We start from the raw sequence: 14,592 nt of genomic DNA, 5'->3' as shown, positions 1-14,592 counted from the left end.
TGGGTTCAGCACCAGAAATATACTTTTTTTTAGGCATCCAAAATTAAAAATGACCTCAGAAATTTGTAGTTTGTCAGCTTATTCAGAACAGCCCCACAAATGCCAATTTTACCATGAGTTATATATAATAAGAGGGTGCTCAGAGTATTAGCTATACCAATAAGAACAGGGAGCAAATTACCTTTGTAGACATGGTTCGTATCGTATCAATTGCTGAGAATCAGTACTTCTGTAACTTACAGAGGAAATTCGGGGATAGCCTCCAGTTTAGTTTTCAGTCACTTTTCCACTTCAGACATACATTTCCCATTAAGAGTGAGGGAACAGATTTTTTTTGGCTGTGCCGTGCAGCTTGTGGGATCCTCGTTCCCTGACCAGGGATTGAACCCGGGCCCCCTACAGTGAACGATCAGAGTCCTAACCACTGAACAGCCAGGGAATTCCAGACTTTGAAAGCATTTCTTTAGCGCGAGTGCTGGCAGTTGGTCTGTTCATGTGACCAAAGTTCCCACGATGATGTCCTTCAAGTGAAACCACAAAGAAGTAAAAGAGATCTAGAGAAGGTGGGCATTTTATTATTTTTGGATATATTTTCTCTGTGAACAAAACTCACATGGCTACTTTTGCCCTCTCAGGAGCTCTTGTCCCTGGCAAAGCGGAAACGAAGTGACTCTGAAGAGAAGGAGCCGCCTGTTAGTCAGCCTGCAGCCTCCTCAGACTCGGAGACGTCTAACAGTGATGATGAGGTGGGTGTGGAAGGCTAGGCCTCTGGGACCAATGAGTGTTTGAGGGTCCTGAGTTGGTGACTCCTGGCAGCCTCTTTTCCTTAAACTGAGACCTTCCTGCCTAAGATCTATGTGAACTTCTTGGAAAGAAAATTGTGTATGAGAAGCTCTCGCATTGTGATGTTCTTTGTACTGCTAGTTACCTAGTGGGTACCTCTGCAGTGCATTCATGGCCATTTTTAGTCTTTTATTTTCAGCCCTTTTGCAGAGGGAGCACAACTTGTTAGTCACCATCTCTTTTATTTTTTGTCACCATTTTTTTTTTGGTGGTATGCGGGCCTCTCACTGTTGTGGCCTCTCCCGCTGCGGAGCACAGGCTCCAGGCGCACAGGCTCAGCGGCCATGGCTCATGGGCCTAGCCGCTCCGCGGCATGTGAGATCTTCCCGGACCGGGGCACGAACCCGTGTCCCCTGCATCGGCAGGCGGACTCTCAACCACTGTGCCACCAGGGAAGCCCTTGGCACCTTTTTAATCCCACTTTTATGTTAGAAAAGAAAGTCTATCAGTAATGCCTGATAAAGTATTAGTGGGAAATATTTTAGCAAGGTAAGAAACTTTCTTTGGGTAGATGGAATCAACATCTCTCAGAGTAGTGGCATTAGCTTTTAATGAGAAACGTCCAGCTGTTCATTGTTTAAGCTAAGGTGACTTTCCCAAACTGCTGCCCACCACCAAACAAGGCCCTGAAAGATCCAGAACTTTAATGGAAGAGAGAGAGATTAGGGGAAAGGTCTTTGAAGCATTCCTACATGTTCCTCATTTGATTTAAAATACTTTTTTTCCCTTAGTAATTTCCTGGGGGGAGGCCGGATATCATCTTTCTGTTTAATCTCTTACCCTGCAGTCTAGGAAAATATTTTTAACAGTGCACTAACAGTATTTTGTTTTAAAGTTCCTCTAAAGTAAAAAATGTTTTTTATTATAATGAAATTTAGTTAACAGCTAGAACAGTATTTACCAGTGCCCTGCATATGCAAATTAGGAACGATTGCATTCTGATTGACTGTACTGATATTCTCTTAATCTTAAATAATTCAACAGACCTAAAATTGCTTTGATAGCAAGAGGTAGTGAATGTGCGAGTTTTATTCTTTTGTTTCGTTTATTTTTCATGGAGGTACTATAATTCCTCTAAAATTGATAAAGTAACCCAATCTGCTTAGAAAAACAGTGGATTTTATGAAATAATTTGCTTTGTTTTGTTTTTCTATTTTTAAAAAAATGCAAAGATAATACAGGAAAATCTTGAAATAATTCCCTTTCCCACTATTCCTACATCAACTCCTTTCATTTTCCATGTTTCAGAAGTCAGCTGCTATGGGACATTAAGTTTGAATCTGTGTTGTGTTTGGAATACCCTGTAACATGTTTATTGTCTTTGCACTTCCTTGAGATACAATCAATAACTATCCTTTGAAGCATTTTGTTTTCCATATTCCTGTCATTAAATCACTCCTAAGTATGCAGTTGCTGTAGGGATTCCCTTCATCCTTTTGAGCTGCTTCTACCAGAAGGTCAAAGTATGTATCAACTCCACAGCATTAGAGAAGCCCAAAACTTGTGCTAGGGTAGATCCAGCGTCCATAAAAATGTTTACAGCTTAGGATTCCCTTTGTCACTCGCAGCTACTTAACCAAGTCTGAGAGTCTTCACCTTAGAATGCTACCAGCTACTTATGTACTTATTGGAGAAAAAGCTGACAGGCAAGCTGTACCCTGTCTAGTGGGGATTGAGAGTTTGCGTAACTTTCCTCCCAAGGTTCTTAGCTCTTGCTACTGCCTCCAAGTGCCAGCCCCCTGGCCCACTGGCTTCTGGCAGTTCTACTCTAGTCCCTCCTCACCCTGCACTGGGAATTGCAGTCTCTATATCATGGCCATTCTGAAAAGAGCCTGTTTTTTTGGTCTGCATTATCACTTTCTGGCCCAGGCTACTAGCTTAAGTACAGAGCACCCCAAAGTTAGGGTAAATACTTCATTATTTTGGACAATTAAGAAAATCTTTTTTAAAAAAATCCTACCAGCCACTAGAGAAATCAGTGGTATTGTAAACTCAGATTTATGGCTGCCATAGAGATATTTTAGAGTGGGTAGGGGACTTCTGAGAGATCCTTAGAATACAGTGTTTGAGACAGAGGCTCTTGGTTTTTTTCCTCTCTCATAATGAATATTCATACATCTTTGTAGGTGAAACCCATATACTGAAATAATTTGCTGTGTTTTCTAGTTTCTGCTATGGCTTTAATATCCTTATTACCTACGAACTAGCCTTTTAGAAATTTGGTTGTTAAAATGTCAGTTCTCAGTCAGATGGAGCCTGCTTGTACTAGAAGCTGCTCTGGAGTTTTTTCAAATACACCTCCCAACCCTTTTCCCCTCCCACGTGACTCTTATTTATTGTCATTCATGATGCTGAATACAGGTAGAAAGAAGTATGTTGTTCTCCTCAGATTTGCTAGGACAGAAAACTAGGCAGGAACAACTGATTTAGGAGGTTAATGGGTAGTTTGTTTTAAGGAGAGACATGCACTGACTTTAGAGCAAGAAGATATCTAGCTAATTGTTGGGGGTGGGGAGGGGGACACAGAAGTTATGAAAGTTTCCTATCCAGAAAAAAGTGGGTGCATTGGTTATTAAGTGTAAGACTCAATTAGGGGGAATTCTTTGGTGGTCCAGTGGTTAGGACTCTGTGCTTTCATTGCCAAGGGCCCGGGTTCAATCCTTGGTCAGGGAACTAACATCCACAAGCTGTGCCACATGGCAAAAAAAAAAAGGTTCAATTAAGGAGAGAATAGTAGATATCTTGTGAATTATTCTCAGTCGTATCTTAGGCACATGAGAAGTAGAACTCTTTCTGTAAGGTTTACATTGACCAAGCCTGGGAAATTGGAAAGCACAACCTCAGTGGTAGGTTACAATGCTGTGGTGTGGCATTTTGGTGCTGTCACTTCCTGTCCCTGAAAGCATTTGGTAAGAGAAGCACCACCAAGGGTGCAGACAGGAGTGGCCGGGAAGAAAAATAACAGGGTTAGGAGGAGGGGAGCTAGCAGTGCTCATTCATGAGATTTAAAGTTTAAAAAAAAAAATGGCCAAAACAAAAAAGTCCATTCGTTAGGAGGAACAGAGTCCTAAATCGGGTACTTCAGAGTCCTTTTTAGAAACATGGTGAATCTTGTGGAAACAGATAGCTGCACCTAGATAAGAAATAGGAATAAAGCCTAGATTTTCCCTTGTTACCAGTAAAAATCATGTTATCAATAGATACCAAGAAAACCCTTTATTTGTTGTTCAAAATTGAATATAACTACATTAGACAAAGTAAGGAAACAGCTGAATTATGTTCTATTGCCCTGTGCCTGAGCGAGAATGATTATTTTGAAAAGCTTCATGCACAGTCCTGTTTTCAACATTTTTGAGAAATAAAAACATTTGGCCCAGCCGTGCAGTTCAGCACTTGTCACCTGTTTTTTCTTCCCCAGAACTTCCTGGATACATTTTATGCTCCAGCTTACTACCACTTCAGAGTCTCTGGCCTCTTCTTGCTTTTCCCCCATTCCATTTTTTTTCTACTTTCTTTCTTTCTGAAGCTTCTTCTCTTTCTCTCTTAACCCCATTTAATCTTTTGAGCACTCCCACTTTGATCTAGTTGCACTCCTATTCCCACTATGTTATTGCTTGTTGGCTCCAATATTTTTATTAATAGAACATTTTGAAAAAGATACAACTTTTACTTAAAATTCATTTAGTAATAATTTTTCCAGGAAGTCAGCCTAGATACCCAAGAGCATTTTGTTGTTGCTTTACCATGCAGATAATACATAATCAGCACATACTGATAAAGGCCTTCACTGCTAAGCTAATATTTTCCTGTGTGTATATTCATTTAGTAAGGTTTTCATACACACAATACCTCTGGAAAAAGATGTTCCATATAGATGAATTATCCCAATACTAAAACTAAACTTTTGAAAGTTTAAAATATAAAACCACTATATTTGAAAATTTTTTTGATAGATCTTATTATATATAGTTTTTTAACTGATTTAGTCATGATTATGAATGACAGTTCTTATACTATGAAATAATGACTTCCAAAATACCAAGCTCTGTGGTGCTGGTTTTTATTTTTCCTTTCTCCCCCAATACCGAAGGTAAGCAGTGGCCATTGTTCTCAGCTCCTAGTAATCTGCTCTACTTCCATCTTCCTGTGTCTCTGATCTGCTCTGGGGTCAGGAAACCAGGGGGCCCCATAGAGTTTAGGTTGGAATACTCTGCTTTAGTACTTGAATTTAACAATAGCTATTTGAATTTCTCATAAACGTTTTTTTTAATAAATGTATGTATGTATACATGTATTTATTTATTTATGGCTGTGTTGGGTCTTTGTTGCTGCACGCGGGCTTTATCTAGTTGTGGCGAACGCGGGCTACTCTTTGTTGCGGTGCGCGGCTTCTCATTGCAGTGGCGTCTCTTGTTGATGAGCACAGGCTCTAGGCGCCTGGGCTTCAGTAGTTGTGGCTCGCGGGCACAGTAGTTGTGGCTTGCAGGCTCTAGAGCACAGCTCAGTAGTTGAGGCGCACGGGCTTAGTTGCTCTGCAGAATGTGGGATCTTCCTGGACCTGGGCTCGAACCCGTGTCCCCTGCACTGGCAGGCAGATTCTTAACCACTGTGCCACCAGGGAAGTCCCCTTTTTTTTTTTTTAGCATGCTTCTGGGTTCTTGGTTATGTAGATTACCATACAGTAGCACCTCATTTATCTAGATACCTAAAATCTCATCACAAGAAAAATAAAGTGATTTTCATGGACCACTTGCTTAAACTGTGTACAACAAATTCTGACACTTCCTACCAAATAGTGCAGTGGAGTACTGATTATATTTTACATTTTTTTTGGTGTCATTTGTTTCACTTTTGTTTTTATCTCCATAACCAGATTATAAGTTTTTGTGATTGAGTGTAGGGATTCTTTGTGTTTTCCAGTTAAATATAACTGATTGCTTGATTATAAGATACAGTAGTGCCCTTTGTACTTTGTTTGATTAATTACAAATAATTAATTTCTTTTAAGGGAAAAGAAAATTTAGCTATTCCTCATTGTTCTTTAGGCTGACATTTGCATATACTCTTCAACTTTGCTGACCCTTTTCTATCTTCACAGGGAAAAAATACCTAAATTAGGAACCATGCCCTCTCAGCACACCTCTTTGTTGGTCACTGTTAAGATCTAGAATAATGACTACCGAATCCTTTTGACAAACACTTCAATTTAGTGTAACACTCAGTTCATATAGGATCCTACAACTTTAAAACTCCAAGGGGTCGTAGAGATCATTTAGATTTCCTTATTTCAGATAAGAAAACAGGCTCCCAGAAGTTCCTTTTTCCATCATAAAATAGTACCCTCCATTTATATAGAACTTCATGGTTTCTGATGTGCTCTTAGCGTCTTTTATTCTGTCTCCTTTGAGTGTCACACTACCGGGATAGGTGGTCAAGGCGGTATTATTATTCCTACTTTACAGATAAGGAAACAGTCTCAGGTTAAGCGCTTGGGCCTTTATTCCAGTTCTTTTAACCTCTAGTCCCATAGTTTATCACTAGCCCAGCTGTTCTTCTTGAACCCTACTTACCTCAAAGTATTTCATTTCACTGTAAATTCGTTTCAGGAGTAACTGGGCTGCAATGGTTTCTACTCTGGGTCCTGAGACCTAGAATATGATCTTCCTTGTCCATTAGAGATAACCTCTCTGAAATGTTGAAGTTTCTTTGCTTTTCTGCCTCCAGGATAAAAGTACTCAGCATGTCAATGGCACCCAAGTCCAAGGCAACCACTCCCCACCCCATGTTCCTTCCTGTCTTTCAGCTGAATGCCAGGAAGGTCAGCTGCTTCCCAGAGTAGGGACCTGCTTATAACAACCCCTACACTCTCAGTATGGCACAGGGTTATGTAGTACTTTCTAACCCTCCTTGTATCATTAGATAATTGCCGTCCATTAGAGTATCAGTTACAGCAGTGAGAGTCAAAGTGCTAATCTCTTTTAATTTATTAGTTAAGACATCTTCCTTCTAGTCACTGTTTTAGGTTTTCATCACTGCATTATACGTAATACTTTCCTGGTGTTTTGTGTGAGCCTGCATGCATGTAGAATGCTTGAGAAAAGCAGGGTGTCAGTGTGTATTAGGGTCCTGACTGACAGTGGACCCTTTCCCTTTCCCAGATTGTTTTTAAGCAGCTCTCCTTGGGGGATGCTCTGGCGTCTGTACTCAGATGCAGATCAGCAGGCACTCATTTTCTTATTCTTGCCTTCTGTGTGGTACATTTTAGAGCACTTTTAAGGCCACAACAGAGCTTGCCTTTCAGTGAAGCCATAGTTCCCAAAACAAATTAAGAAAAGCCAGGTCATTTCTTCTACTCTCTGATGGATGGGGAAAGCCTGAGAGCATCTCTTTAATCATGCACTGTACTCTTTAGACTCCATTTACTACCACACTCTGGCAATGAAAGAATTAGTTTTCCTTCTGTCTTGGAGTCAACAGAATAAGGCTTTTGCAGGAATAGGTGAGCAATCTCTGGGCTAATGGCTGGGTTAAGATATTTCTATGTCAGTTTTGCCTACCACAAGTCTTGACCATCTCCTTTATGGTTTATTAGATTCTGTGATCTTGAGAGAAGAGGTACTGGGCAAGTATTTAAAATATGTGCTCAGACCAAAAAAACACTCAGGAGCTTCTGGTTTAAAGGAGTAAATGTAAAATATTACAAATACGATCTATTCTGCAGGAAAAAAATCTTTTGGGAAATTATCAGTACCCATTTGAGTCTCTTTCTCTATATTAAATAGGAGTAATGTGACTGGTCCCCATATTTTAAGTGATTATTTTATTTCCCTAAAACCCTGTCATATATAGTGAGTTTGGTTGTTTGCCATTGGCATGACAAACTCTATTGAGTTAGCCTCATGGGAGATGAGGCACTTCTGTCATTTCTTTTGAAAATTGTGTTGGAAGGAAAAAGACCAAGGTTCCCTTCCCACACTCAGGTTCAGCCAGGCAAGCCCTTGTTAAATTGAAACATTTTATTTCTTCTATTTTAACTCTTATCTTTTATCTCTCCCCTCCAGGGGATAAACATCATAGGCTATAGATGACAGTTGCTAAGCTTAGGCAATGGCAGATTGCAGCAGATAGACAGTGGAAGGATAAGGAAACCAGATAGCTTTCTAGCACCTCCTGAATTGGATTCACCTGTGTGACTTCACATTTAAGCCTTTTTTTACTCTCATACACAATCCTCCTTTTCCCCCCACCCTAGAAGTTCAGAATTTGACTCTGTTGCACGTGAGAAATCCAAATCTGTAGGTGAAAATAGATCTATCCACTCTAACACACATGTGACCCTGGTAGCTCACCCTTTATGCTCTCAGCCTTTTCATATTCCCATTGGGTAGAAGTACAAAGGGACTTCTTTGTACAAAGAAGGGATTTCTGTACAAAGAAGTACAAAAAGATACCCTGTTTAGAAGAGATGGGTCATGCTCATTTTCATAACCAGCCAATAAATATTGACTACTATGTGCATAGTTGTGCTATTTCCTGTAAACAAAGCCAATGCAAAAGATGTTTTATACATTATTACCTCTAGTAATATCTGTATTCTCAGCATAGGAAGTTGATATATTTTAGCTCAGTTAACTAGGAAACTGAACACTTTGGCCTCTTTTGGATTCTTTCAAACTGACCTAAAAAGTATCTTCCTTGAATGATTAAGATTTCAAATGGTTGAAAAATAGCTTTTAGAAGAGAAGCATTAGGATTTCTTTCTAAATAGTGATCTAAGTGTTGAATTGTTAAAAGTTTGAGAAGTAAATTCATTTACAAAGAGAAGTCGCTGTTAATGTATATCACTTAATACATAAGTGGTATATTACTTAATATATCATTTATTCACTTAATATATCATTCTAGAACATGGAGCTGTTTTATTTTCACTTGTCCCTTCTTCCTAGCTCCTGAGTACAAAAACAAAGTGGCAATTAAAATAACTAAGAGTAAATTAAAATAAAAAATCAGAAGATTAAAATAGTGCCCTTTCACAATATTTTATCAAGGTAAATTAACAGACTGTAGTTCTTAAAAATAGCTCATCTGGAACATTTCTAAGGTGGAAACCTCATCAGAACTATCCCTTCACCCCACACCCCCAAAAAAACTCCAAAGTAAATTTACTTCTGATCTTGGCTATTGTGAGGTAGGAGGTACATTTATGATCACATTATAATATGATCACATTATAGAAGGAGCAAAGACTTGGTGTTTTTGTTAAATATTAGATGTAGAATTTTTATGTTAATACCAGATTTATAATTCAATCTGTGATGATGGAAAGATGAATATTATTTTGATTTTTTTATCCTTCCCCTCCTTGGTTGGTTGGTTTGTTTATTTAGTATTGTCTCAGTTTGTTTTACAATTTCCGTTTTTTTAAAAAAAATATTTATTAAAATATAGTTGATTTACAATGTTAGTTTCAGGAGTACAGCAAAATGATTCAGTGTTTTTATATATACTTTTTAAAATTTTTAATTTAATTTATTTTTTTAAATAAATTTATTTATTCATTTATGGCTGCATTGGGTCTTCGTTGCTGTGCGGGCTTTCTCTAGTTGCAGCGAGAGGGGGCTACTCTTCGTTGAGGTGTGCGGGCTTCTCATTGCAGTGGCTTCTCTTTGTTGCGGAGCACGGGCTCTAGGCGTGCGGGCTTCAGTAGTTGTGGCACATGGGCTTAGTAGTTGTGTCTCGTGGGGTCTAGAGCACAGGCTCAGTAGTTGTGGTGCATGAGCCTAGTTGCTCCGCAGCATGTGGGAATCTTCCCGGACCAGGGCTCAAACCCATGTACCCTGCATTGGCAGGCAGATTCTTAACCACTGCGCCACCAGGGAAGTCTTGAATTTTACTTTATTTTATTTTATATATATATTCTTTTTTAGATTCTTTTCCATTATAGGTTATTATTGAGTATAGTTCCCTGTGCTATACAGTAGGCCCTTGCTGGTTATGAATATTATTTTTAGAGTACATAAAATAAAGTTTCTAAGTAAAGTATTTTTCACCTAAAATCATTCTCCTAAATTGACAAGTTAAAATATCAAAGGAGGTGTGGTTTAATGTAACTAAATAGTCTCTGTGAATTTAAAAAATGATTTTATGGTCTTTCAGACTTACAATTAAAGTGCTTGATGAAGATGATTTTTTTGGCCCTGGAGTGATCAACTGTGTATTGCCTGCCTGTTAGTTTGATAATACAAGTTGCAGGTTCCTTATATTTAGATGTATGGGATCTCCTATTGAAGATCCAATGTAAACATTATGTTGTAGTGTAATATATGCAGATTTAAATATATATATATATACATATACATATATATATGTATATGTTTTTTTTAATGATCTCTTATACTTTCTGACTCCTTGGAGTTGGTACCAGTGATACTACCATCCATGCCAAAGAGTGGCCTTCATCATTTTCTCCCTGTGTTTTCTGAAGTTTTCTCTTGCTAAAAAGCTTTATTCCCTGCTTTCCTGGGACCCACTCCAGAACTCAGCCATGTACTGTGTACTGAAACCCAGACATAACCCATCTCTAGCAATTGCTGACCTCTCTGCCACAGGAAACATTAGAAGCTGTTTCCTGTACCAACTGAGTTTTAGTTAACTCAGTTGACTTGCCATTAAGTTGATATATTTGCTTTTCTATTGATAAAAAGTATACTAATTAAATTTTATGTTTATTATATCAATTATCTACTGACATTAAGAAATTACAAACCAGAGGTTATGAAGTTTTAACAAAGGTTTCAAGAATCAATATCTTTCATCTTATAAAGTGTATTTGTTTCAGATCCAAAGCAGTAGAGACTTGGAATCATTTTGATGAATGTCAGAGACTCTTAATTCTTGAAACTTACAGCTTTTCTCAATAAAATCCCTGGTTCAATTTTCCTTTTTCTTTTTTCCTTGTAGTGGACTTTTGGGAGCAATAAAAATAAGAAGAAAGGAAAAGCCAGAAAAATAGAGAAGAAAGGAACCATGAAGAAACAGGCCAATAAAACTGCTTCCTCAGGCAGTTCGGACAAAGACAGTTCAGCTGAGAGCTCAGCCCCTGAGGAAGGTGAGTCAAGTGGTGCAGACTTGGGAGTGAACTCTTATTTAGTAGAAGCTGCAGTCAGAAATGGAGGGAAAAGGTGCCTGCATTACAATTACAGCATGGCCTCTGCCTTTATTGCAGGGGTCTCTAATCTTTTCAATGGTCATGGTCTGTTTAGAATCTGAATGAAGCAAGAAAAATACATGCATTCCAAAGCGTTAGTGAAGCCCTTGAAACCCATCCAGGAAACCCATGAGGATTCCCTGCGTTAGAATCTCCGTTTACCTTAACTTGAGTGCCTTCTCTTTCCTTTTTCTTGGTTATTCATAGGGGGAAAATCCTTGAACCAGATACAAAACTCAGTAAAAAAATGTTGTTTTGAAATGAGAATTTTTGCTAACACTAGTTTGAAAGTGAACTTGTTCCAGGACTAAAATGGTAAACTTTATATTTGTTTTGAGTAATAATGTTTATATACAAACTGGCTTGTACAGAATTGGCCTAACCTGCTTTTTAAGCACATGCCTGTGAATGTCAGCTCAAATTGAGTCAAGCACAAAATTGCTAGTTTAACATAATACTCAGTTACAATATGTAATGCTTTTTTCCATCACCCTTTGTCCTACCAAGATCCAGTATCATTAGGAATTCACTAATCAATTTAATGACTTATTAAAACACTGATTTTTTTAAATGCCAACTAATAAATGTAGAAGAAAGTATAGTTAGACAATCACCATTTTCAACCATCATAGTAATAATTGAAGTGTTATCAATGAGTGTTAAAACCACTGGATGATAGTTTGTTGAGGAACAAGATGTTTACACAGTCTCAAAGCATCTCCGTATACTTATTATGAAAATTGAATATGGACTATATGTCAGATAATGCTATTTCTTAAATGTTAAATTTCCTGAGTTTGATCATTGTATACTTGGTTATATAAGAGACTGTCCTTTTTACAAGAAGTATTTAGGGGTGAAAGGTCACAATCTCTGCAGCTTACTCTCAGTTCAGCAAAATAAATGATAAAAATGTGTAAATTGTTTTATGTATGTAGACAGAAAGTGAACTGGCGATGTTAACAGTGGGTGAACCTAAGTAACAGATGTACGGGAGTTGAATTATTCTTGCAACTTTTTTCTGTAGGTCTGTAATTTTTTCAAAATACAAAAGTCAAATTAAAAAGATCATGTTGGTTTCTTAATCCAGCCTAAGTTTCTGTAACCTGTGTTTGCATTTGCCAAAGGCAGACCAAGCGTTTTCCCAAGGGAGGTGAGATGACCATGTTCCACTTCACCTAGAAGAGCCAAGGGGTAATGATTATCAACACTGTGGGGCCACCTGTGGCTCTGTCTTCTGCAGCATCACCTAATCTTGTGTTTGGTCCTTTGGTGCAGGTGAAGTGTCAGATTCTGACAGCAACAGCTCCTCCTCCAGTTCAGATTCAGACTCTTCCTCAGAAGATGAGGAATTCCATGATGGCTATGGAGAAGACCTCATGGGAGATGAGGAAGACAGGGCCCGTCTGGAACAGATGACAGAAAAGGAGAGAGAGCAAGAACTGTTCAACCGCATAGAGAAGAGGGAGGTGTTAAAAAAAAGGTAAAGTGGTAGTCTTAATGATAAAATAAAATAATAAAGTAATTTCCCAAAGTTCACATTTGGAGCCCTGTCTTCACAGGATTCAAGACTTGAAATTTCTTCTCATTATTTATGAGTTAGGAATCTGACTATCCTCCCAGCATGCTTTTTGTATTTTTTTTAAGCTCAAATGTTAAATTGCATTTTGATATACAAAGCTGCTTCAGTATTTTGGATTACTTTTGCCATATTTAAATGGCAGAAGTTTTTCCTTATCTCCTAACAGAATTTCAAGGTGAAAATAAACTTGACTTTGTCTCAGGAGATAAAATAGTCCTCACAATTTGGATCCTTCCCTACCTACCTAATATTGCGAAATAAACAGAAGCATTTTCCTTGGCAGCAGTTAGTCCCATTTCGTCTGGGAGCCTGTCTGTCCCTTCTGGAGACCATATTAAGTCTGGTGAGTTATTCTAGACAAGAATGTTTGGCTTTCAGTCAGCAGCAAGTAATAGACATTTGTTTTGAGTGTGAATGCTTCCACGGTTACCTGTATTGGAACAAACAGGACTTAAGAAACTACCACGGTTGCCACATGGTTAAGAATGACTTCTGAAATTTGTATTTCTGAATTGGGGAGAGCATAACAAGAGGTTCTCATATAAGGCCAATAGGGCCCTATGATAAAATCACAAAGTAGCTTAAGAGTAGTGGGTGGCTGATCTCAAACTTGGGTTTTTTATTTTTCACCTTATATGAATGAAGCAGTTGACTGACTGATTCTGTGACTTTTTTAGTGATTGGAAGAATGTTTACAATGATGATAATTAAGACAAAAGTTCAGAGCCAATCACAGAAAATGGAGGTTTTTGTAGCTCATTTGTTTAGCTGCAAGGCAGTACAATACGGTAACTCAGAAACTTTCTCCATGTTTTTAATGTAAACACCATTAGCATCCTGTTTTATAGCCAGCAACACCAGTAGTGAGGTATCATTTTTGGTTGTTAGATTCTTCACCTATTCTAGAGCTTCCTCTTTTTTTATTAAAAAAAATTTTTTTTTAAAGGTAAGTGCAGGCAGCATAAAGGTAGCTTGGTTGTGCAAAGAGCACTGACATTTTCCATCAGAAAGTCTAGGCTCAGGACTTCCCTGGTGGTCCAGCGGTTAAGGATCTGCCTTCCAATGCAGGGGATGCGGATTCCATCCCTGGTCAGGGAACTAAGATCCCACGTGCCGCAGGGCAACTAAGTCTGCGTGCTCTAGAGCCTGCACGCTGCAGCTAGAGAGCCCGCTGCCACAGCTACTGAGCCTGTGTGCTCTGGAGCCCGTGCGCCACAAGGAAACATCCCACATGCCACAACGAAGATCCCGTGTGCTGCAACTAAGACCCAATGCAGCCAAATAAATAAATATTTTTTTAAAAAAAGAAGAAGAAGAAAGAAAATCTAGGCTCAAGTCAAACTCACTGGCCAGGTTATCTGAATTAGTCACTTACCCTCCTCATTCCTCAGCTTTCTCGTTGGGGATTGTTGTAAGTCTTCAGTGAGATAATACATATAAGAACATAATGTAAATATAAGCTGTTAACTTTTTTAAAATTGAAGTATAGTTGATGTACAATATTATATAAGTTACAGATGCATAATTTAGTGATTCACAGTTTTTAAAGTTTATACTCCACTTATAGTTATTATAAAATATTGGCTATATTCCCTGTGTATATCCTTTAGCTTATTTTATCCTTTAGCTTATTTTATACATAATAGTTTGTACCTCCTAATCCTTTAGCTTATTTTATATATATCCTTTAGCTTATTTTATATCCTTTAGCTAATTTTATACATAATATCCTTTAGCTTATTTTATACATAATAGTTTGTACCTCCTAATCCCCTACCCCTATATTGCCTCTCCCTGCTTCCTTCTCCCCGCTGGTAAGCACTCGTTTGTTCTCTATATCTATGAATCTGTTTCTTTTTTATTATATTCACTAGTTTGTTGTATTTTTTAGATTTCACATATAAGTGATAGCATACAGTGTTTGTCTTTCTGTGTCTGACTTATTTCACGTAGCATAATC

The 14,592-nt window shown here is 38.2% G+C and overlaps 1 protein-coding gene across 2 annotated transcripts in view; it reads left to right on the top strand.

The window, feature by feature from the left end:
* The window catches only part of RTF1 (RTF1 homolog, Paf1/RNA polymerase II complex component), a 49,011-nt gene that overhangs the window by 12,950 nt on the left and 21,469 nt on the right, over nucleotides 1-14,592 (top strand). For both annotated transcript variants that reach the window (XM_004273972.4, XM_049706672.1), the window contains exons 2-4: nucleotides 636-746; nucleotides 10,804-10,951; nucleotides 12,329-12,533. In XM_004273972.4, coding sequence (XP_004274020.1) covers nucleotides 636-746; nucleotides 10,804-10,951; nucleotides 12,329-12,533 — 464 coding nt within the window. The remainder of the gene's footprint in view (nucleotides 1-635; nucleotides 747-10,803; nucleotides 10,952-12,328; nucleotides 12,534-14,592) is intronic.

The sequence above is a fragment of the Orcinus orca genome, chromosome 2 (genome assembly GCF_937001465.1).
Source record: "Orcinus orca chromosome 2, mOrcOrc1.1, whole genome shotgun sequence".
In the NCBI taxonomy this organism is placed as follows: domain Eukaryota; kingdom Metazoa; phylum Chordata; class Mammalia; order Artiodactyla; family Delphinidae; genus Orcinus; species Orcinus orca.
This window is presented reverse-complemented; position numbering and strand designations above follow the sequence as displayed.